General features: G+C 45.5%; 1 protein-coding gene across 2 annotated transcripts in view; it reads left to right on the top strand.

The window, feature by feature from the left end:
* The window catches only part of VSTM4 (V-set and transmembrane domain containing 4), a 95775-nt gene that overhangs the window by 62747 nt on the left and 10555 nt on the right, over positions 1-22473 (top strand). The window contains exons 6-8 of one of the 2 annotated variants that reach the window (XM_046028023.1): positions 1943-2049; positions 3310-3371; positions 9108-11594. In XM_046028023.1, coding sequence (XP_045883979.1) covers positions 1943-2049; positions 3310-3371; positions 9108-9314 — 376 coding nt within the window. In that variant the 3' untranslated portion in view covers positions 9315-11594. Of the gene's footprint in view, positions 1-1942; positions 2050-3309; positions 3372-9107; positions 11595-22473 lie in introns of those variants that run through there. The other variant, XM_046028024.1, reaches the window with a different exon arrangement.

Below are 22473 nucleotides of genomic sequence, written 5' to 3'. Positions count from 1 at the left end.
ATATGGTGATAATTCTTCCTGCCTGGTCTCCCATTGGCTTAGTTTCTCAGCATCCCCATCCTAAGGAACCACTCTTTTGTTTTGTTTTAAAAATTTTATTTATTTATTTATTATTTGAGAAAGAGAGAGTGTGTACACAGGTGAATGGGGAGAGGGATGGTGTAAGTGAGAGAGGGGGAGGCAGAGAATCCCTAGCAGACACTGCGCTGAGCATAGAGCTGGATGTGGGACTCCATCTCATGACCCCGAGATCATGACCTGAGCTGAAACCAACACTTGAGCCACCCAGGCGCTCCAGGAACCACTATTTTAAAATTTCTTGTGACTGCTTCCAGAATTTCTTTATGCATATATATACGAACAGTAATATGTATTTCTATTTTTCCCTATTTTCATACAAAAAGGGGCATATTTTATACATTGTCCAACACCCAGCTTTTCCACTTAGCAATGTATTTTTCCTCATCAGCACATAAATAACTTCTTACTCCTCTTTGCAGCTACAGAGAACCCCACATGTGTATTTGTGGACTCACCATCATTTCCTTAACCAGTCCTCTGCTGATGGACAGTTGGGTTCTTTCTGATCCATTGCTATCAACAACAGCACCGTAAGGACGAATCTTACACGCACATTTCATACACGTGCAAGGATATCCACAGAGTAAACTCCCGGAAGTGAAATTGCCGGGTCAGAGTATAAGCGTCTGTAGTTCTGATTGCCAAGTTTTTCTGATTGCCAAGGTGTTCTCCTTCGGGAAGGGTTTTCACTCGTACCAGCCGTACTTCAGCGCACCCGATTCTCTACGTCCTTGGCAAAAGAGTGCTTTGCTTCCAATGTGACTATTGTCATTCTGATATGTGGAGAATGGAAGTGCAGTTTTAATTTGGCTTCATTTTGTGAGGGAGCCCTAGTGTGTTTTCACCTGTAAGAGCCTTTCCTCTTGTGTGATAACTGTTACTGCCTTCCTTCATTTTGATTATTGAGCAGTTGATCATAGTCTTATGGATTTCTAGAAATTCTTTATGTATAAGGGAGAGAGCCTCTCTTGGTAGCCGCACCTACCTGGCTGGAGTGTGTGTCTCAGGACAAGAGGTTCTAGAAGGGGCCTTTGCTGGAGTCACTCCGATGCATTTGAGATAAGAGTGTTAGCCATTCAAGGAAGCATGTGGACTCCATCCCACATGTGGCATCAAGGTTTGCCATCAAGGTGGTCTGTGTAACTTTTGTCACTTTAGCACCTGCGTGTCCTTGTTTTCTTACCCCCAATATAAGGCTTATCAGTACCATCATTCTGGGTAGCATATAGAACGAACCTGATAGCACAGTGATTACACAGAGCCAGGTAACTGAAAACACCCACAACCCTCTTCAGGGTGAAGCCACTTACCCTCTCCTAAAGGTAAAGGTACGGTGGGAGAAGAAAGCATGGCCAATCACGGGGGACCCTGGAGATTTCTGGGTGCAGGTCCCAAGGTCCTTTCTCCCTTGCACAGGAGGGGCTCTGTGGATTGTGCACCACAAAAATACATGCAAAGAATCTTGGTTTTAGGGTAGCTCAAGTGGAAGTTTCTGATAGTATCTTAATACCCTACTGGTGATGTGGCCAAGCCAGACTGTGTAACTGATGCAACTAGTAAGAACCGTCCATCTCTCCATCTGTAAGGGCAGACAAGCTGGTCCCAGATCTCCCTAGGGATCTTTGAACATTGAACAGAACATCATAAATCACTAACTAGCTCATCTTGCCATCCCTATCTTAGCCACAGGTCAGAACTAGACCTACTGACATCCCTGGGGATCTACCTAGAGTCCCAGTCCAGCTGTAAGAGAACTTCACCTTACGTAGGTACTCAGGAAGCACACAGAAATTACTGCTTCCTTTCCCTTTCCCTGGAACAAATCTGCTTTTGCCTTCACCAGGACTCTTTTCTTGTATAGCTCCGGAGAGACCGTGACCAGTGTGACCAGCTTGGCCCCACTGCAACCCAAGAAGGGCAAGAGGCGGAAGGAGAAGGCTGACGTTCCTCCTGCTGTCCCTGCCAAAGGTAGGAGGCTAGCCTAAGATTACCCATGTGTGAACCAGCACGATGAATCTAGAAGTGGGTCTGGGGTTTGTGGTGGGATCAGGACAGGGTGAGTAGACAGATGGAGGACATCAGGTGATGATATGGCCTGCAGAACCCCATCTTCATTTTGATAATCACTGAGGCCCATCACTGGAGTGGGGCTGGTGCTGGTGCACTGGCCCAGCATGGTGTTAGTGGGGAGTTGGGAGAGGGGATGTCAACATGCACAGATTGATTCCACAGTGCATTTCACCTTCAGCTATTAACATGCTCACACATAGTGGGGTGGGACAAAGGGGTATCAACATCTTCTTGGTTCATTCAAGGGAATGGAGCCTCTGATTTTTCTAAGGATGTAAGTGGGGTGTGTGGTTTATTTTGGATTTGTTCTGGGGATAAAATCAAGGTTGGTCTTCGATTCCAACTGTAATGTAGAGCAACATAGCTGAGGTTCCGATGTAGTTGGAAGTACTACGTCTGTCACCTATAGATTCTTGGAGTCCTGTGTTGAAAGCCACTGGTGCTCAGGCTGAGCATATGTTGGGTGGACAGAGGGACTGGAAAGCCTGGGCATTCTGGGAGGCATGACGAATGTAGATGTGGGGAGGGAAGGGGGCAGAGAACCCTGCTGTAACATCTCATTCATTCAGAGTGGTTAGTACCCTACCTTACAAAAGATGAAAGTGAGCCTCAGAGAGCTAAGTGGTAGAGCCTGGCTTGGAGATGAGGTCTGCCTGAACTTCAAGGTCAAGTTCAAATTCCAAAACATTGAAGTACTCATTACATGATATTGGGGGAAGAGCCTTAGTTTTCTCCTCTGTTACATGGGGACAATAAAGACCCACCTCCCTGATGACCTCTGAGGGTTGTTGTCAAGGTCACAGCTTTAATTGTAAGTGTTTAGTTTGGATGAAGCCCCAGGGAAGTTTCTGGCCTCAGGCTTAACCAAACATACCTGGTTCTCACCTGCACGCCTCACCTCTTGGTAGCTGGCAGTGTTTTATGCAAATTTGTTTCATTGACCTTGCTGGTGGGAGAGGATGACATGTCCAAAGATTCGGGGAGGATTGCTCTCCATGGAGGGGCACTCAGTGGTACCTAGATCAGAAACCAAACATCTTCCATGGGGGCAGGAAAGGGACTGTGAGTCTCCACAGAGTATGTCTGTGATGTTCGTGTTATGTGGGCTTTGGGAATCCTGGAGGAAATCCAAGCTAAACCCTTGACATGCTTCCACAGCTCCCATAGCTGCCACATTCCATAAACCAAAGCTGCTGAAACCACAGAGGAAAGTCGCCCTGGTGAGTAACCATAGTCGGTGCTGTTATTGTCCCCTTAAGCCTCAAACACACTTGAGGTCCAAGTCGTACCTTGACTGACTCAAAATATGCTGAAAGTTCTCAGTGCTTTGGTCCCCAAGCAAAGACGTTCTCTCTTCTTGGGTCAGCTTTTGAGCCATCTTTTCTCCACATCTGGTTCCCAGAGTGGCTTTTTAAAAATCCAAGGAGAACAATGTTCCATTATAAATGCTATTTTTCAAAAAGAAGGGGGGGGGAGCCACACTTCGGAAGATATAAATAGAATATGAACCTGTTTATACAAATTTCCTTGATAACTACTCTAAAGAGACTGCTGAAGAACCTCCAGAAAATATGCTGTAGCAATTTATTTTGAAATAACTGTAGATTGTAAAGCGTTGTAAAGACACGGCAAGTTCCTGTCTGCCTTTCACCCAGCGTCTCCTAGGTTAGCCTCTCACATAGCTCTGGTGTCTTTGTCAAAAGTGAGGTTACCATTAGCACATTGCTGCTAACCACGCTCCAAACTCTGGCCAGATTTCAGCAGTTTTTCCACCCATGTTCTTCTTCTGTTTCAGGATCCGGTTCAAGATGTCACATAGCTCTTAGCTGTCATGCGTCTTTGGTCTCCTCCAGTCTGTGACATTCCCTTGCCTTTCTTTTTCTTTTGTGGCCTTGACACTTCTGAGGAGAAGCAGCCAGTTATTATTATTTTTTTTATAGTGTCCCTTAATTTGGCTTTCTCTGAGGTTTTCTGATGAGTAGAGATGAGGTCCCGGATTTTGGAGAAGAATCCAGAGGTGACACTTCCTCCTCATGGCCTGTTACTGGGGATGCATGATGTCAATATGTCTTATTAATGGTGACGTTAATCGCAGTCTCTTGGTTAGGCTGGTGTTTGCCAGACTTCCTCCGTACAGAATTCCCGTTTTTCCCTTTCTATACCTGTTGGGTGGAAGCCCGTCACTAGGAGAGACTGGGTGGCTCTGTTGGTTAAGTGTCTGCCTTCATTCTGCTCAGGGCCTGATCCCAGGGTCCTTGGATTGAGTCCTGCATCGGGCTCCTTGCTCAGAGGCGAGCCTCCTTCTCCTTCTGCCTGCTGCTCCCTCTTCTCCTACTCAATCTCTCTCCTGCTCTCTGACAGACAAAGTCTAAAAAAAAAAAAAAAAAAAAGGGCCATCACTAAGTCCAGTTCACACCCTGAGGGAGGGGAGACACTCCCTATCCTGAAGGAGGAGTATTAAACAATTTGTGGATATCTGTTAACCACCGCAGTAAAGAATAAATATTTTGGGGGAGATATGTCAAGTCTAAGCAAATATCTTATTTTCCCTTGAACTTTTTAGCATTCATCAATGGACTTTGCCTGTAGCAGTTATTACTATAGTGTATTAATGGGTATTTTCCTTAATCCTTGTATTTATTACTTGAAATTCTTCTGTAAGGAAGAGCAGGACACCTTCCCTCATTTATTTACACTAATTTGTATTGATATGGGTGCATAGATATGAAAAATTTTAAGTTTCTAATTGTTATTTATTTTGTCGCTAACATTGCTTAGCGGCTGTATATTTCTGTGTGAGAGAAAGAGAGGCAGGGAGAGACGGACAAGCAGAGAGGAAGGGACATAGAGAGAGAGAGAGACTGAGAGGGAGAGATATTTGGCTCAGTGGATTAAGCCGCTGCCTTTGGCTCAGGTCATGATCTCAGGATCCTGGGATCGAGACCCGCATCGGGCTCTCTGCTCCGTGGGAAGCCTGCTTCCTCCTCTCTCTCTGCCTGCCTCTCTGCCTACTTGTGATCTCTCTCTCTGTCAAATAAATAAAAAAAATCTTAAAAAAAAAAAAATGTGGATGTACTGGGAAGGGCCAAGATAACCTTGAAGGAAAAGAACAAAGTGGAGAATTTATATGCCAGTTCTCATGATGCAACTTAAAGCCACAATAATTGATAAACTGTGGTATTAGCACAGAGATAGAAACGTAGAGCAAAGGAATAGAATAAAGATCCCTAAACAGATCTACGTGTGTATTGTCACTTGATTTATGACAGAAGTGATATTACAAGGGAGAGGTGGGATTACTTTTCACTGTGGGGTGGCGGGTCTGTTGGATATCCGTATGAAAAACAAGCATCCATTACTCCTGCTTTACGCCATAGACAAAAATTAGAGAATGATCATAGATTTAAATAGGAAAAGAAAATATAAAGCTTCCTAAAGATTGTGTATCTCCCCAACCTCAGCACAGGCGAAGACTTTATAAAACAAGACTCACTAAGTACCGAGCAGAAAGGAAAAGATTTAAAAATTTGGGTTACCTTAAAATTTAGAATGTTGGTTGTTGGGGCGCCCTGGGTGGCTGCGTGGGGTGAGCATCCAACTCTTGATTTCTGCTCTGGCTGTGATCTCGGGGTCGTGGGATGGAGCCTCCTTCAGACTCCGTACTCAGTGCAGAGTTGCCTTAAGATTTTCTCTCTTCCACTCCCTCTGCCCCTTGCCCTGTTCTCTCTCTCCTTCTCTAAAAATAAAAATCAATAAATAAATCAATGTTAAAATTTAGAATGTCAATTGTGTTTGAAAGGCACCAAGAAAAAATGCAAGCACAAACCACAGGTTGGAGGAACATGACGGCATGCATGCCTCCAACAAAGGATTCTTATCTAGAATGTCTGAGCACCCACTTATCAATAGGAAATAAAAGGACAACTCTACCAAAAAACCAAATAAATAAGCAGAAGTGTTCAACATGCACGTCACAGGAGATACAGCAAGAGTAAGCACATGAAAAATATTTAACCTCATTGGCATCATGGCAATGCAAGTTAAAGAGCATACAGTTTACATTTAGGAGGATGGCTAAAATGAAATGCTTGTTTCTTTTCTTTTTCTGCTTTCTTTCTTTCTTTCTTTCTTTCTTTCTTTTTTTGGCTGTCTTTCTCTGACCCATTGGGAATTTGGGCATGTATCCAGTTTTATCTGTTTGTCGATTCTCTTTATGTTACTTTATGTTTCACATTTCAATAATTATTCCTCGCCAATTTTGTTCAACTTCATCCTTACGTTCTAAACAGTTATTTGAACTAAACATTTACTAGTTTTATTATTATTCTTTCTTGAATCTAATGTCTTTCCCGCAAATATCTTTATTGGCCTTTACATTTGAGCAATTTGCTTGGGAATGGAATTCTGGTTTTATAAACTTTTTCCAGTCTGTTCTGGGAAATATGCTGAGCCCCTCATGTGCATTTCTATTTACTTTCCATATAGCTCAGTGTAAATGCCAAATTCCATACTGTGAACTATAATGCCCTATATCATAAAAGCCACATATGGCACTAATTTTTTAGTAGCCCCATTAAAGAAGTAAAAAGAAACAGGTGAAACCAATTTTAATAATATGGTTTATTTAACCCAAATAGCAAACAGATTATCATTTAAACATTCAATCTATGCAAAAATTAGTAATGAAATATTTTACATGTTTTTGGTTCTCCAAAGCCTTCAAAATCCAGTGTATATTTTACCCCTACTGCACATCTCGTTTCAAAGTCATGTATTCAGGGCTTAAAAGCCACATTTGACTAGTGGCTACCACATTGGAAAGCTCAGCTGTATATGGTCCAGCTCTCATTACCTCTTGGACATCATTTTTGCCACTGTCTCCCTTCTTTGTTCCCCTCTGGCCACCCTGGCCTCCTAGCTAGTCCTTAAACATACCAAGCATGTTCTGGAAGGGCCTTTGCACCTGGTGTTCACTCTGCCTGGACCATTCACCCTAGGTTGTGCTTGCGGTTTGTCGCTCACCCCGTAAGGTCTCTATGCAGACATCACCTTGATGGAGAAACCTTCCTGAAATCCTCCATAGAACACTGCTCACCCCCTGCTGGCAGTCCCCATGACAGGCACCCAATGTATTCTATATTTATCTGTTAACTGCCTCTCCCTTCTACCAGAATGCACGGCCCATCAAGGCAGGGAGCTTGTCTGCTCTGGTCGCCGTGATGTCCTCGGTGCCCAGAGCAGGGTCCAGCATGAAGGAGACGTGTTAACGATGGCACATCTGCTCTAAGGAGTAGGTTCCGTCATTCTGCTTTTACAGATGGGCAGAGTGAGATGCAAGTCAGTGAGGTGCAAGATAGAACCCAAGGTCATGCAGACTAGCACATGCCCTAAGGTTTTAACCAGCTCCTTCGGATTCTTGCCTCAGAGTGGAGCCTGGGTCTGGTGGTTCTCCGGGTGTGGTTTGGACCTACTGTCCTGTTTCAGGCTCGACCCTGCTGTTGCTGCTTTGCACCCATGTTTCCCGCTGTTTTACCAGAGAGGCTGGTTCACCTGTTTTCCAAAGAGGGCTTCTTTTGCCTGCAGTGGATTATGGGTTTCAGTGGACTTTTCATTCCCTTTGATTCCATCTGGTTCAGATCATCAAAAATTCCTCACCAGTTGTGCTCTATTGACTACCCCATCCTGTCCTCTAAAGCAGCTGGAGAATCTTTGCTGATTTTAATAGATCGCTGGTCATTCAGTGGGCTTTCGGAAGCTCGGTGGGGCACAAAGTCTAAACCTAGCAACCTTTCTCACCTCCCCAAATGTGTATCCCTGCACCTCTGTATGAGTAAGTGTCTGTCTTTTTCAGATCTTTTCTTCTCGTTCTGGTATTAATCAACAACCTCAAGAAGAGATCTGCCTTGTAAATTTTCCCACCGTACTTTGTAAGTTGCTCAGGAGCTATTGCTTCTAATCCAAAATTTTAGTCCTGGTGATAGCAGAAACAGCTATTTACTGACACTCTGTGGAGTGAGAGAGAGAGTGCCAAAAAGTGCTTTTTGCATGTTGTTGTGGTAATCCTCACAATAAGGTCCCCTTTCCCGAACTCTGGTTTTGCATATAAGGACACACACTCTGTTTAAGAAAAGCAAGTTGCTACAACTCACAGGAGTAGCAATCCACTTCCCGTGAAGATGGTGCTGCTGCCTGGTGGATGGCCCCTTGGCAGTGTTGCCGATCCTAAATGGACAATTTCTCTAGCCCACAGCCAGGGCAGGGGGCATCTCTCATTTATCCATTAAACAAAAATCAGTTGTGCACTTTTCGGGGACAGAATGCTTCATTAAGCACTTTGGGACCACCAGTAAACAGATTGGAGTCAACCACGTTTTCAAACATGACTCTGGTCTTAATCACAAGTCTTAGTTGCTGATTTTTGTTTGCATGTGTTCGAGCTGGTGTGCTCCTCTCAGGGCTGATGCAACCTAGGTCATTCTTCGTCTTCATGGAAAGTAAGTTGGGGCAGTTACATGTGTTTCAGAGGGGATCTTTGTTTTATGGAAGTATCTCCAATAAGAGCTGCTAAGTGCCAAATTATATGTGGATTGTTTATGAGGTGAAAAGACCTAAAATTTTCCATATCAGAATTTTCCAAAAATGAGACCATTTGGAAACCAGTTTTTACCCATAATAATAGACAATAAAGAAAGGAGCTGACTTTGAATGGGACTTTGTCTGACCAGCAGTTTAGAGTCAAAAATACCAGGCCTAGCATCTGCAGGTTTTAGTTAATATTAAGATTTATTTTCCTGGGGAGGGGGGCAACAATGACCTTCATCTCAATTGGGTCGATATTAAGCTCTCAGATCAATAAGTCTTGATGGGAGCTGAAACTAAAGATGGTAGATACTTGTTGATTCACAGAGGCCTTGGTGGGTGTTTTAGGAAATAACTTGGAGACATTTCTTTTTCAGGGCCTGGTACTAGTTGGGGCGTTTTTTTGGTCGCTGTTCCCTTTTGCCACCATCTGTGTAAAATGGTGCTTCCTGGAGTGGTCATGGGCTGCAGAGCCCCCCAGCTCTCTTTCCAGAGGGACATTAGCACACGCTCACCCCGAGAAGTCATGGTGCCCGCTGCTTCCAGCAACTCCTGGACAAGAAGGGAGAATCTGTATTTGCTGAGCACCTACTATGTGCCGGCTACTCTGTGAGGAGCTCACAGTCTCCCTCTCACTCATGTGAAGTGCCCATGTGAGCTCTTGGTGGGAATCTCTGGACACTGGCGGGCAAAAATGACAGATGCCTTTCCTTGTGTTTTCACCCTCAAAGCATGAAAGTGGGAATCTTTTTGTATGTTTTCAAGACAATGTGACATTTTCAGAAAATATGGATCCAGAGCCTGATAGTGGTTGTAAAGTCTAAAAGGTAGGATTCAAGAAAGAAACAAAGAGATGAGGAAGGTGTTTTAGGCATTTTATAATCAGGATACCAAAAATAATCCTCCTTTTTTTATAATAAAGCAAACCCAGCAGCCAGCTTTCAAGGTGACCTCATCTGAGAGGGAGGCTGTGCGCGATCACCCAGGGTCTCTCTCACTGACCGTGAGGCATTGTTCCTACATCAGAGGTTCTTCGTCCTTTTGGGGACAAGGGAGTACTTTCACAACCCTCCAAATGTGTAGTTTTCCTTTCAGTTGGGGGAGAGGGATTGGCACTGGCTAAGACCCCCTGAAGCCTTCTGGGGACCCCTGCCTCCAGAGCCCGCCGGTACTCACTGAGCGAATGCAGATGCTTCCAGGAAAAGCTGTCCCAGCTCCCCGGTTTCTGAAGAAACAGAGAAAGCCAGAAGTGCTCTTGACTGATTTTTATTGTGCCGGGTCAGTTACTGACTTGGTGGCCGAGAGGAGGAGGAGGAAATCATTTCGGTGATATGGAGGCAAGAGCTCAGTGCTTCATGGATAGTCACAGAAGGACGGATCTGAGGGGAGGGCGGTTAGCACCCCAGAACGAACCACAAGAGAAGAGAACGAGGTCCTTTGGGCTCAGCAGACTTCACACGCTCCTATCTCCGAGCCTGCGCCCTCCTTGCCGAAGTCGGCTCCGTGCCTCACCCCTGTGCCTCCATAATGAAGGCACTGGGATAGCACTCAGGAGCTGGAAGGCTCGGGCCACCTCTCTTCTCTGAGGAAGAAATGATCCGTTGCGAGCAGAAGACTGAAGCCACAGAGAAATCAGGCATATCACGGCTTCCTTCTCACACGTTCCCCTGCAGGTCTCCTGTATCCTGCCTGTCCCGCTCAGATCCATCCTCCACGCTGCTGCCCAGAGATCCTTCTCGACCACAGCTCCAACCATGTCATCGCCCTGTTGAAAATGCTACTCGGGGCTCCCCCTTGCTTCGGGGATGAAGCGTGCCTTCCTGTGCCCGCTGTCTCCCGCTGGCTCTGTCCCACACCATTCACCTCCGGGCTCGCTCACCACCTTCTTGTGGAGCCCTTCTTCCCCCAGAGTTCCACTTAGTCCTTGCCCCAGTCTGGTTCCTCAGGCATCAGTGACACCCCTACATATCAGGGAGCTCCCCATCACCGACTCTTATGGCACTTTTCAGTGAAACTGTCATTTCTGACCCTTCGAGGCATCAGCATCCTTGTCCCTGGAGGTAAACGTGGGTTCTCTGTCACCGGCCCAGCTGACTGCTTTGTTTCCTGGCGGTGGCCCTGCCCCAGGTGGTTAGGCTCTCCAGGATGTTGGCTGTCTCTGGGCTGCTGTTCTTCTTGAACAGATGGCCCGGGAGAGTCAACACCCGCACGGGTGCAGCCACCACGTGGCAGCCCGCCCCTTCCCTCACTTGGGTCTTCAAGGCAGTGCCAGACAGGTCCTTCTGACTCTTTACGGTACAATCCCTTGGAGGCTCCACCTGCTCCCGCAAATTCACTACAGCGCACATGGGACTCATTACCTGCCCCCAGCTCTGCTCCACCTGGATACGCCTGCCCCCAGGAATGGTTGTCCCGTACAGAATCTAGGTGCCTTTGCCCCCCCTTCCCCCACCGTGTGTGATGGTGAAAGCTACTTCTCAGTATGTCCAGGCTTGTCCCTGTCCCCCTACTCACTGCCGTAACTGGCTCACATGCCCACCGTCTCCCCATCCGTCTGACCTCAGGGCCTCTCTGTGGGGCCCCCACAGCATCTGACCTGTATTTTAGCACTTCTCACACTACTCTGAAGCTGCCCAATTTTACTTTCTCCTCCACTAGCATCATGTGGCTCCTTTTACAAAGTGACTTCTGCATTTCTTACACTACAGTTCTCCACACTGTGGACACCTTAGATGGTAGAGACAGGATGGGCTGCTTTTTTTTAAAATTGTGCTCAAATGTACATGACATAAAATTCACCTTAACCATTTTTAAGTGTATAGTTTCAGTAGTGTTAAGTGCCTCCACATTGCTGTGTAGACCATCTCCAGAACTCTTTTCATCTTGCAAAGCTCTGTACTCATTAAATAACACTTGCCCTCCCCTTGTCCCTGGAACCTATCCTTCTTCTCTCTGTCCTTATAAATTTGTCGACTCTAGGTACCTCATGCAAGTGGAATCACATAGTTATTTTTTTTTTCTCTTTTTGAGATCACATTTCTCTTTTTGTGACTGGCTGATCTCACTTAGCACAACACTGTCAAGGGCCATCCATGTTGCAACATGTGTCAGAATTTCTTTCTTTTTTTGTTTTTAGTAAGGCTGAATAATATTTCCTTAAATGTATATACCACAGTTTGCCTATCCATTCCTCTGTCCATAGACATCTGAGTGGCTTGTAGCTGTTAGCTACTGTGAATAACACTGCTGTGAACGTGAATGTACCAATACATTTCCGAGTTCTTGATTTCAGCTCTTTTGGATACATACCTAGAAGTAGAGTTGCCGAGTCATATGGTAATTTTATTTTTAATTTTTTGAGGAACTGCCCTACTGGTTTCCACAGCAGCTGTGCCATTTTATATTCCCACCAACAGTGTGCAAGGATTCAATTTCTCTATATCTGCCAACACTGCTATCTTCTGTTTATTGGGGGTTGTTGTTATTGTTGTTGTTGTTTTGTTAGTAGCCATTTTAGTGGGTGTGGGATGGTATCTCATGGTGGTTTTCTTTAACACTTCGTGACAATTAGTGATGTTGAACATCTTTTTGCCTTCTTTTTGGCCATTTGTATGACTTCTTTGGAGAAATGTCTGTTTGAGTCATTCCCCTGCTTGTTTTTTTAAAACCAAGTTGTTTGTTTTGTTGTTGTTGTTGAGTTATAGAAATTCTTTATATATTCTAGATATTAATCTCTCTTTTTTTTTTTAAACATTTATTTGACAGAGACAGATCACAAGTAGATAGAGAGGCAGGCAGAGAGAGAGAGAGAGGGAAGCAGGCTCCCTTCTGAGCAGAGAGCCCTATGTGGGACTTGATCCCAGGACCCCGAGATCATGACCTGAGCCGAAGGCAGCGGCTTAACCCACTGAGCCACCCAGGCGCCCTAGATATTAATCTCTTAACAGATATATAATTTGCAAATATTTTCATCCATTCTGTAGATTGCCTTTTCCCTCTCTTGATTATGTTCTTTGATGCACAGGAGTTTTAAATTAGCACTAGTTTCAAAATCATCAAGGACTTGTCCTCCTCATCACTGTGTCCCCAGTAGAGGAGCTGGAGCTTGTAGAATGTGTGTGGAATGAATGAACGATTGAGGACAGAGATCTGTGATTGGAGCTCTGAGTCCTCACTGCTGAAAGTGTTGTCTGTGGTCTAGCAGCCCGGGCATCGCCTGGAAGCTAGCTGAGAAAGTTGACACTCACACTCCACTGTAGACCTACTGAATGAGAATCTGCAGTTCTACAAGATCCCAGATGAATCTGACGAACATGAAGGTTTGAAAGTGTGGCTCTGAATAACTGTCAAACTCAGTAGCCAGCTCTGGTTGGGTCACGGCTAATAAGACAGAGTCTGTCACATCTGGACTGATTTTATATTTTAGTAAAGAGTTCAGCCCACTGGGTGGGTTTTCTTATTTACCAACAGAAAGAAAATTAAATGCGAGAATCCTCTTCTGAAGGGTACAGTGAGTTTCCTTCATCCGAGCACCTTTCCGGACAGCTTATCCCTGCGTCAGCTGGGGGTAGCTCTGCCCTGTGATCTCCTAGGGCCTCTCACAGGCAGAGTGTTCTGACACGTAGAGAGAGTGTGACCGAGACTTGCCTGCCCGGGGTTCCCTCGAGCTCACCGTCTGCAGTACACCTGCCTCCTCTCATGGATTCTGAAAGATCAGAGCACTCCCAGCGGCCACAGAGGTTGTGGTTCAGTCCATCAGAGCTGAAAGGGAACCTGTCTGAAGAACGGCCTTCCACTAAGTGGTCAGCCCAGGACCCAGATGCCTCACCTTGTCCCGTGTTTTTCTGGTCGCAGGAAAGAAGCCCCTTTTCCCAGCCCCGTTTCACTATCGAGAACATCCTGCCAAGACCAGAAAGAGTTTCTCTCTGATCCGTAACAGAACAGGGCTTGGAGGCACATTAGGCACCAGTGATAGAATTCTGAGAGGATTTTAATAATAACCCAAATCCCAGCAAAATTATTTCCAGAGGACACGCATTTCAGGTTTCTTGAAGGATGTTTATAATAAGCCGGAGAATTTCTCTTGTTGTCGTTAATGGACTAGAACTGGTTTCAGTTAAATTTTACATGAAAAGGATATATTAACCTGCATAAAATATGTTCATAATCTCGATTTAAAATTAAAAAGAAGAAAAAACCCCACAACCACATGTACAATATATTGCCCCAAGTAAAAGCCTTGGGAAAAAAACAAAAACTTTGCTGGTACCACGCTAGTACCATTTTTACAGAGATAAAAATTCTATGCTCCCCTCGGTACACATGCATATCCCATTATTGTCACAGGGAGTTATGTATGTTGACTGGAGGGAAGAATAGATGCTGAGCTTCGGAAGGGATGAGAGGAAGGAAACAGAAGTCATTTGGTTTCATGGGTTTGCTCCAGTCCGGAGAGAGCAGGCCGCGGGGCCCGTGGTAAGCACAAGGCGGTCCTCAGGAAGGTGAAGCAGGCCCCCCACCAGCCCCAAGTGGAGGTGGAATCCGATTAGTCTCCTGTTAGGGACTGTCAACTCTGTCACAGGGATGTCCCCTCCCAGGCCCTCTGCTGTCTGGCGCTGACCAGAGACAGACACCAGGCTGGATGCTTCTCAGCTGTGTCAGGGGCCAGTGGAGGTCGCTGGAGGCTCTGATTTTATTCACGATGGGCCAAGCAACGCTCTTCCTCTCCAGGAAGACTGGTAGTACCTTAAGCACTCATGAGGAACCCCCTTTTGGGAGATGGTGGGGATCCTACTCCACGAGCGCTGTAGGAGGAGCCCGCCTCACCCCGTTTGAGGAGGATAATGGGATCTTGTGCTCTGAGGAGAAAGGTGACTCGGGATTGACCGTCTCAGGACTGTGGTCCCCTGTTTACTGTGTCATTAGGTGGTCCTGTCACGTTGCAGGCTTCCACATACCTGTTCATTCCTCACACATTCATTGAGTGCCGGCAGGCAGTGTGCAAGGAGCTGTGAGGACAGGTGAATGAGCCTTAGAACAGGGGAACAGGTGACAGGGAAGGAAGCTGGGCTAGAGGTTGACCGAGGCTGGGGGGGAGGCCTGAAGCTTCTGCAGGTGGCCCCACCGTGTGGCACAGGCCCATCCTGCTCCTGGGGGTCCTGGAGAGGCCCACTCTGGGAAGGCCCAGCCCTGTGTGTCTGCAGGGACCGTCCCTTCAGAGCGGTGGCTTGTTTTCCAGCTCAGCTCAGCTGATTTGCTGCTTTTATTGGGCACTTCGTTGTTGGGATCATTGCACTGCTGGGAAATTTTTTTTAAACTTTTTTACTCTATTTTATTTTTGTAATCTCATGGAACAATATCATTTGTACTCACATCTGATTTTTTTTATTGAAAAAGCTGATTTCATTTAAAACCTCAGTTTTGAGTGCAAAACATTTCAGAATTGTTATTAAAAGACTTTTTCAATCTCAAATAGAGAATGCTAGAAAAAAAATGCCATTTTTGGAAAGAAAAGAAAAGAAAAGAAAAAAAAAATCACTGTATTTGTGACATCAAGCTAAGTATTCAGAATATCCGGAAGGAAATCTGGATGTGAAATTCTGAGTTCCTGAAGAACTAATGGAGCACTGACGGGATTTTATGCCCCTGTAGCCAGATTTAATTCTAATTTATTATTGTAACTTCCAAAAGCTGAATTCATACATCCCAACAAGCCTGTGTGATGTCCAGAAGCCTCGTGCATGTGTAAGGGCACACACAGAAAGTTGAAGATTGCAAACTGCGAACTCAGTCATGTGTGCCCATTGCTTACATTACAGATGAATTCAACAAATGTCTGGTCTTACCACTCGGTTTGTGCCCTGTGCACTGTGCCCTTGACATAATGCTAGTGGTAGTGATGGTGATGGTGATGGTGGTGATGTGATGAAGATGATGATGGTGATGACGGTGATGACTCACACCCTTCCCTTCCATGGCACTCTCTGCTATCCCGGTGCTTGTTCCTAGGAACGCTGGCACAACCTGACCTAAGATTGCTGTTGGCTCCATCTCCCTGATGAGACAGGGAGCTCAGGGAGGTAAGGACTGGCACAAGCTCGCCCACTGGGACGTGACAGTACAGGGTCTGCTCGGGCACTTGGCCTCGGGTCCCCGCCCCGGGCTCTGGGCTCCGTGGCCTCTCATCGAGAGCACTCAAGAAAGTTCTAGTCCACGTTTTGGAGTGTTTTCTGTCTTGACCTCACTGGCTGGGTTTTTATACGATGAAAGTTGCGATAGTGATCCTACTTGGGGCACTGGACTGGGGCCGGTAGTTCAGAATATCCATTTGTTAAGATTAGAAAGTGAAGTTCCTCCCATAGGCTCTCATTTCTCTGCAGTTGCCAGATTCCTATTTGGCTTGTATTCTTTTTTTTTTTTTAATCTTTTTTTTTTTAAGATTTTATTTATTTATTTATTTGACAGTGAGAGAGAGAGATCACAAGTTGCAGAGAGGCAGGCAGAGAGAGAGAGAGAGGGAAGCAGGCTCCCTGCTGAGCAGAGAACCCGATGCGGGACTCAATCCCAGGACCCTGAGATCATGACCTGAGCCGAAGGCAGCGGCTTAACCCACTGAGCCACCCGTGGCTTGTATTCTTGAAGCCGTTTTCTGTGTATGTACACACTTATATCCATCTCTCTATATATATATTCGCAAAGTGTATACACAGTCAACCCACAAGCAGTGTAGGTCATGGTTACAGATTATGACAAAGGATTAATGTGTGCCAACTTCCCTAAAAATGAGAATGATCTGATACAAAATGATTACACACTGAAATGTTTTCTCACTAATAATATATATCAGGTTCGTATTTCTATGTCAGTACATATGTAGATCCATACCATTCTTCTAATAACTGCAAAGTGTCATGGTATCATTTCTTTCATCTGTCTACCTGATATCATCATATGTCAATATTTTAACTTATGAAGTTGAAAGCCCTATGCAGGTTTATATGATTCCAAGAAGTAGAACCTAGATATCCTTCTTCATGGTAGAATGTCCTCACGGAAACCCTAAATAGGCTGAAAGAGGAAGAGAATCCCATGGGTCTGCTCATGATTTCCAAAAGCGTCCCCTCGCTGTACTCCTAAGGCCCAGGATATTCAGGGAAAGGTTTTTCCGGCAGCGTCAGACTGATTTCCTTTCATTTCGTCTTAAACTCATTCAGTCAATCCTGTAAAAACGTGCACTGACTATCCCCTACGCGCCAAGGCACACCTGAATCAGGCACCTTCCGGGAAGCTAAGTTTCGGCCAGTGGCGTGCTCCAGCCCACGTCTGTCCACAAGAGAAAACAAATCTCTTTGGCATCATGAAATTTACACGTGTACGTCAGCCAGTGCCGTAAAGCAGAACGTTTTTCTTGGAGAACGAGTTGCTCGTAGTTTCCCAGCAAACTCTTGGATGCAGCAGTGAAGGGTGGACAGAGTCCGTGCTTTTGCAGAGCTGGGCAGTGTGCTTGGAGACTAGCTCTAGCACCAGCGCCCCCACTTCCTAGCTGGTGACCTCAAGCCTGCCATTTCTGTGCCTCTGTTTCTACCTGGGTGAAACAATGACAATGGTAAGAGTACTCCCTGTGTAGAGTTGTCGGTATGCTAATAGATCAAGTGTTAGGCTCTGCGATTACATTCTGGTGGGAGAAGGCAAATGAATAGGACTTCATAATTCCAAGGAGTGGTATGTGGCCTGCAGAGCTATACGCAGAGCAAATGAGCCAGGAAGGACAGTGTTGATGGGGAAAGTGCCTCCTTGGAGCAAAGGCCCAGTAAAGTAAGGGAGCAAGCCACACTGCTATTTGGGAAGATCATTCCAGGCAGAAAGCACAGCCTGGGCAAAAGCCCTGAGGTGGGCTCTGGACAAGGAGTACTGTGCGGGTGTGTCTGACACAACCAGGAGGCCAGTCTGGCTAGAGCATTGGTCAGCAAGGGGGATGTGTGGTGTGAATTGAGGTCAGGGGATTCCTGGGATAAAATCATGAAGGATCAGTATCCTGATAGGGACTCTAGATTTTATTCTATGTATAATAAGAAACCACTGGAGAATTTTGTGCAGAGAAGTGAGTGGTTTGACTTATCATTTTAGAAGGATCAACTTTACCACTATTCATTATAAATATAAATTAAAATTATATCTATATCTATATCCATATATCTATATATCTATATCTATCTATCTCACTGGATGTATTTGGCACTGACCTGAAGTCCAATGACATCCATCAGAATCTGGCAGGTGGTGTTTTCCAAATGATTTTTGAGTGTCATCTTCTCTCTGTCTCTAAGTATTTCAAAGGGACCAACTGTCAAAACAACACTTGTCTGTACTCTATAATAAAAATTATCATCATAATAATAAGTGAGCCTTTGTGTAATATTTACTATTTACCCACAAGGTCATTTTCTAAGTACATTACACATAGTAATGCATTTGATCTTCAAAATAACCCTGTGCGATAGGTACTATTATGTGTCTCACTTTATAGATGAGGAAGTGGAGGTACAGGGAAGCCAAGAAACTTACCTAGGGTCACAGAGCAGGAAAACAGCAGTCTTTCTGTCCCTGAGAATCTATGCTGTTATGTACCACCACATAGACCCGTTCAGACACTCCGTGAGTCAGAGTGTTAAGGATTCCAGTTGACTGGAAGACGGAGGGTTCAAAATCGAAGATTCTCATAGCAGGCTCCTACGTAGAAGGAGATAATCAAACACTCTCTTTTTCTAAACATAAATATTCTTTTGAACAATACTGCCAGTAAAAGTACTTTTGGAAGGAAGCTGGGAAAACATACATCTGTGGTCCATGGGGAAGAGAAAATGAGTGTCTGTATTAGATCACGGAGCTAATCACCACTATCACTGTGCCACTACGAAAAGTTTCATGTGTCAGGACCCTCCCCAAGAGGTTTATCTATAATCACATTTTAGCTTCCAAACATACATTGGTGAAATCTAGAGACCTCCATCTGTCTATGACTTGTAAAGCCTTGGGCCTTTTCTGTGCGTGGCTTTAGCGTTCTATAGCCGGTCACCTCTGAGCATCCTCAGAGCAATTAGCCAGGGGCATGTGACTTCCCATCATGTCATAGTCATTCTGGGAATGCGCTTTGCTAAACATCCTTTGAATTCTCCAGAGTCAAGAGCATGATGTGAATTTGCTCTGCTCAAGAGTTCCAAGTGACTTCATCCAACCCTCAGTGCCAAAAACCTGGATACAACTTTGAAATCTTAATCTCCTTCCAAAACTTCTCTCCTAAGTTCCAGAGCCTTTCAAATCCTTCCAAAGCCATAGAGAACACTGGTTCATTGGCTATCAATTCTGAATAATCATGTGAAAGCCAGGCACGGGGAAGGAATTTGGGTAGATACAATCCCGAGGTATATGGAAGTCTGAAGCAACAGACGAAGGAGGCATTACGTGCCTGTGTGCTGCTGTGTGACGACCAAGGGTCCTGGTCTCTAGACCCTGGCTCAGAATGTCAAGAGGCACCCATCCATGTCAGCAGTCACAGCTGCATGCTGAATTTGGGGAGTGTGGCTGAATCCCAGTCCTCCCCACGGAGTGAGGATTCTGGTATCAGTTATGTTGCTGAAGCCAGAGGTCCTAGTGGACCAGTGATCTCACCTCCAGGGAGATGGTGAGTAGACCTGGCATGTGACTCCAGCAGTTCCCTCATAAAATTCCGCTGGCCTTCTCCAGTGCTACCCTTTTACTGCTTAGCGTCCTAGTCCCACCTGTCCAGTGGACTTCTCTACTCAAGGGTCTGTTGCCAGGGGCGCCTGTGTGGCTCAGTCGGTTAAGCCTCTGACTCAGGGTCTCAGGGTCTTGAGATCGAGCTCCACTTCAGGCTCTGCCCTCGATGCAGAGTCTCTCTCTCTCTCTCTCTCCCTCTGCTCCTCCCTGTCCTCACTCTTTATCCCTAAAATAAATAGATAAATAAAATCTTTTTTAAAAAGTCTGCTGCCGGGGCGCCTGGGTGGCTCAGTGGGTTAAAGCCTCTGCCTTCGGCTCAGGTCATGATCTCAGGGTCCTGGGATCGAGCCCCGCATCGGGCTCTCTGCTCCTCAGGGAGCCTGCTTCCTCCTCTCTCTCTGCCTGCCTCTCTGCCTAGTTGTGATTTCTCTATGTCAAATAAATAAAATATTTTAAAAAATAAATAAATAAAAATAAAAAAATAAAAAGTCTGCTGCCACCTGTCACAGAGCGTGGCCAAAGCAGAGTACGCTGGTCAGCTGACCTGTGGAACTCAAAAGTAAGTCAAGTTCATATCCAAGGCATGTCAGTTCTAACAGGACCAGTAATAACGATGGCATAGTTTTCTTTCCAGAGGTTGGACCTACGGCTACCTGTCCAGGGCCTACCATCAAATAGAGCCTCACCCACAGCACTGCCTCCACGTCCTCGGTGGCTGGAGTCCTGTGTGTGGGCGTCGTGAGGGGAGCATTTGTTTTACTAGGTATTCCTCTGTTGAATAAAAAATGAGCACTTATCTTGAAGGGGGAAGAGGAAGTCTGCCCTTGATAATATGTAATTCTCTCTTGGGCAAATAGATTCCTGATAGTGCACGTCGGTAGAACTGCAATCACATTTTTTAACTCTAAGGTGACGTTAGCATAAACATCCCCGTGTCCTAGTTATTGATCTTTTGCTCAGATAATGCTATTACCCAATTGAACTTCTGACATTGGAGAACTTGCAGTGGCTTCAATTCCATTTTTCTTTTATTCCTGCAACTTAATTCAACGTGCACATCCAGCTGTGATCTCTATGAAAAAAATGTTGTTTTGCAGGAGTCTGCATAGAATGTTCAATCAGCCTTTCTCTCTCTCTCTTTCTCTCTCTCTCTTTTTTCTCTCTGTCTCAATCCTGGTAGGAATGTTAAGTTTTGGTTTGAATCCTGGAATGAAATACTCAGAAACTACCAATTAGGAGCTTGAAGTGTGCTGTGTCCCCAAGAGGTGCACGACTTCTGAATTCTTGGGGGTTGACTTCTCTAGTGTGAGCTATGTCCAGTAAATCCTTCCCCATAGACCCACTTTCCATAATCAATACTCTAAAACCAGGAGAAAGAAGAGCTTAAATTAGAAGTGAGAGATCCAGCCTGGGGGCTGTCATCTGCTGTTGAGTGTCTCACCACTGGCAGCACGGAAGGATGGGCCATGGAAGACTTGGCATTGCACTGCACACTGACCTTGTTACATCTAGAGTCCAGAAGGTTCCATCACTGTGTGAGAAAACTGGTTTGTGTGATGATGCTTTCTGAAGCCTTCTGAGGGGAAGTTGAGCTATGTGGGAATATAATCTGGCTCAGTGGTGGTCTGTGTGCTATTGAGTTCAAGTCTAAGATCTGTGAGGTCCTTAAGGACAGTGGAAGGGTCACACAGCCGATATCTGAACCCAGGTCCAAAGTGGTCCTGTAGCCATTCTCTGCTGGCAGCCCCAGGATGATGGCCTCAGGGCTGGTCTCCTTGCCTCCTCTCCATGAACATCTCCACCAACCGAGAGAAGAATTTTTCAGAATTCCATGCAGGTTTTTCTTTGATGCATCAACACATGTCTGTATGTGAACCTCTATCCCCTCTTGTTTATCGAGTCCCCTTCCAGAAAAAGGAATGGATTCTCTCTTGACTGGGAGAAAATGTATCCAAAGTGGGATTACAGGTACATAAAGCAAAGAAGAGGTTTGGAACAGACAAGATCCCAAGCAGTAGAACAGAAATCCCAGGCCCTTATTGGAGGAATAGAGAAACTAGCCAGAGGTCTCTGCAGGCTGAGGGGGGAAAAGAAAATAAAACCCAACAGTCCTGACAAAGAGAAAATGGAGCAGATGCTTCTTTCATGTTTGGAAAGTTCTAGGGCCTTTTCTAAAGGATCCCGTCAGACCTCCTCAGCAGTTGTCCCACGTTCCCTCCTTCCTGTTTCTTCCCCCTCCTGCTCTCCGGTGAATACAGCAACATCAGACCCAAGTGTCCGGTGCCTGGAAATCCTGCTTCTAGGAGTTTCTTTTGTGTCTGAGAGAAGTCTAAAGCAGCTGGGTGGGTGTGGACAGCCCCCTGGAGATCACTGAAGGTTGTACTCTGGAGTGCACATACATTTCTGTGTGAATAGGAATGGGGTCTAGAAGACCGGCTACAAGGTCCTCACCCCAGCTGGGCCCTCTCTCATCACTCACCTTAACCTTGACTTGCTGCTCCTGTCTCCTGGCTTTCCTACCAGTTCTACAGTTTCACCAGTAATTAATGACTCCCATCATTTGCTCTAAGTTGCTTCTCCGCTGAACCTTCCACTGAAGCATCCGGGCAAAAACAAGGTGGCTTGGTGAGAACTGGTGAGGAGTTTGCATTTACCGCCTTCCATTGGCCATCAGGAATTTGTTTCCAGTTAAACAAGCCGGGAAGTGTAATTAAGCACATGGTTGATGGTGACAGCCAAGTGTGCATGCCAGAAAAACAATAGGTTCTTTAAAGGGGCCAAGGACCGACATTACGCATCTTCTGTTGGAAACTGTATACACTTCACGTCGCGGAGCCTCCTGTGTGCTGCCTCATAGCTTCAATCAAATTATTATATCCCAGAAATATGCATAAGGGAAATGATTCTACACATTTTATGGTGGATTGTTGCTTGTAGCAGTAATTGAAGTACCTTTCCACTTATGAAAGTACTAATTTTATTTGTTTTTATTGCTTTTCTAGATGC

This window comes from Meles meles, chromosome 13, assembly GCF_922984935.1.
Source record: "Meles meles chromosome 13, mMelMel3.1 paternal haplotype, whole genome shotgun sequence".
NCBI lineage: Eukaryota > Metazoa > Chordata > Mammalia > Carnivora > Mustelidae > Meles > Meles meles.
The sequence above is the reverse complement of the archived record's forward strand: the minus strand, read 5'-3'. Positions and strand labels throughout refer to the sequence as shown.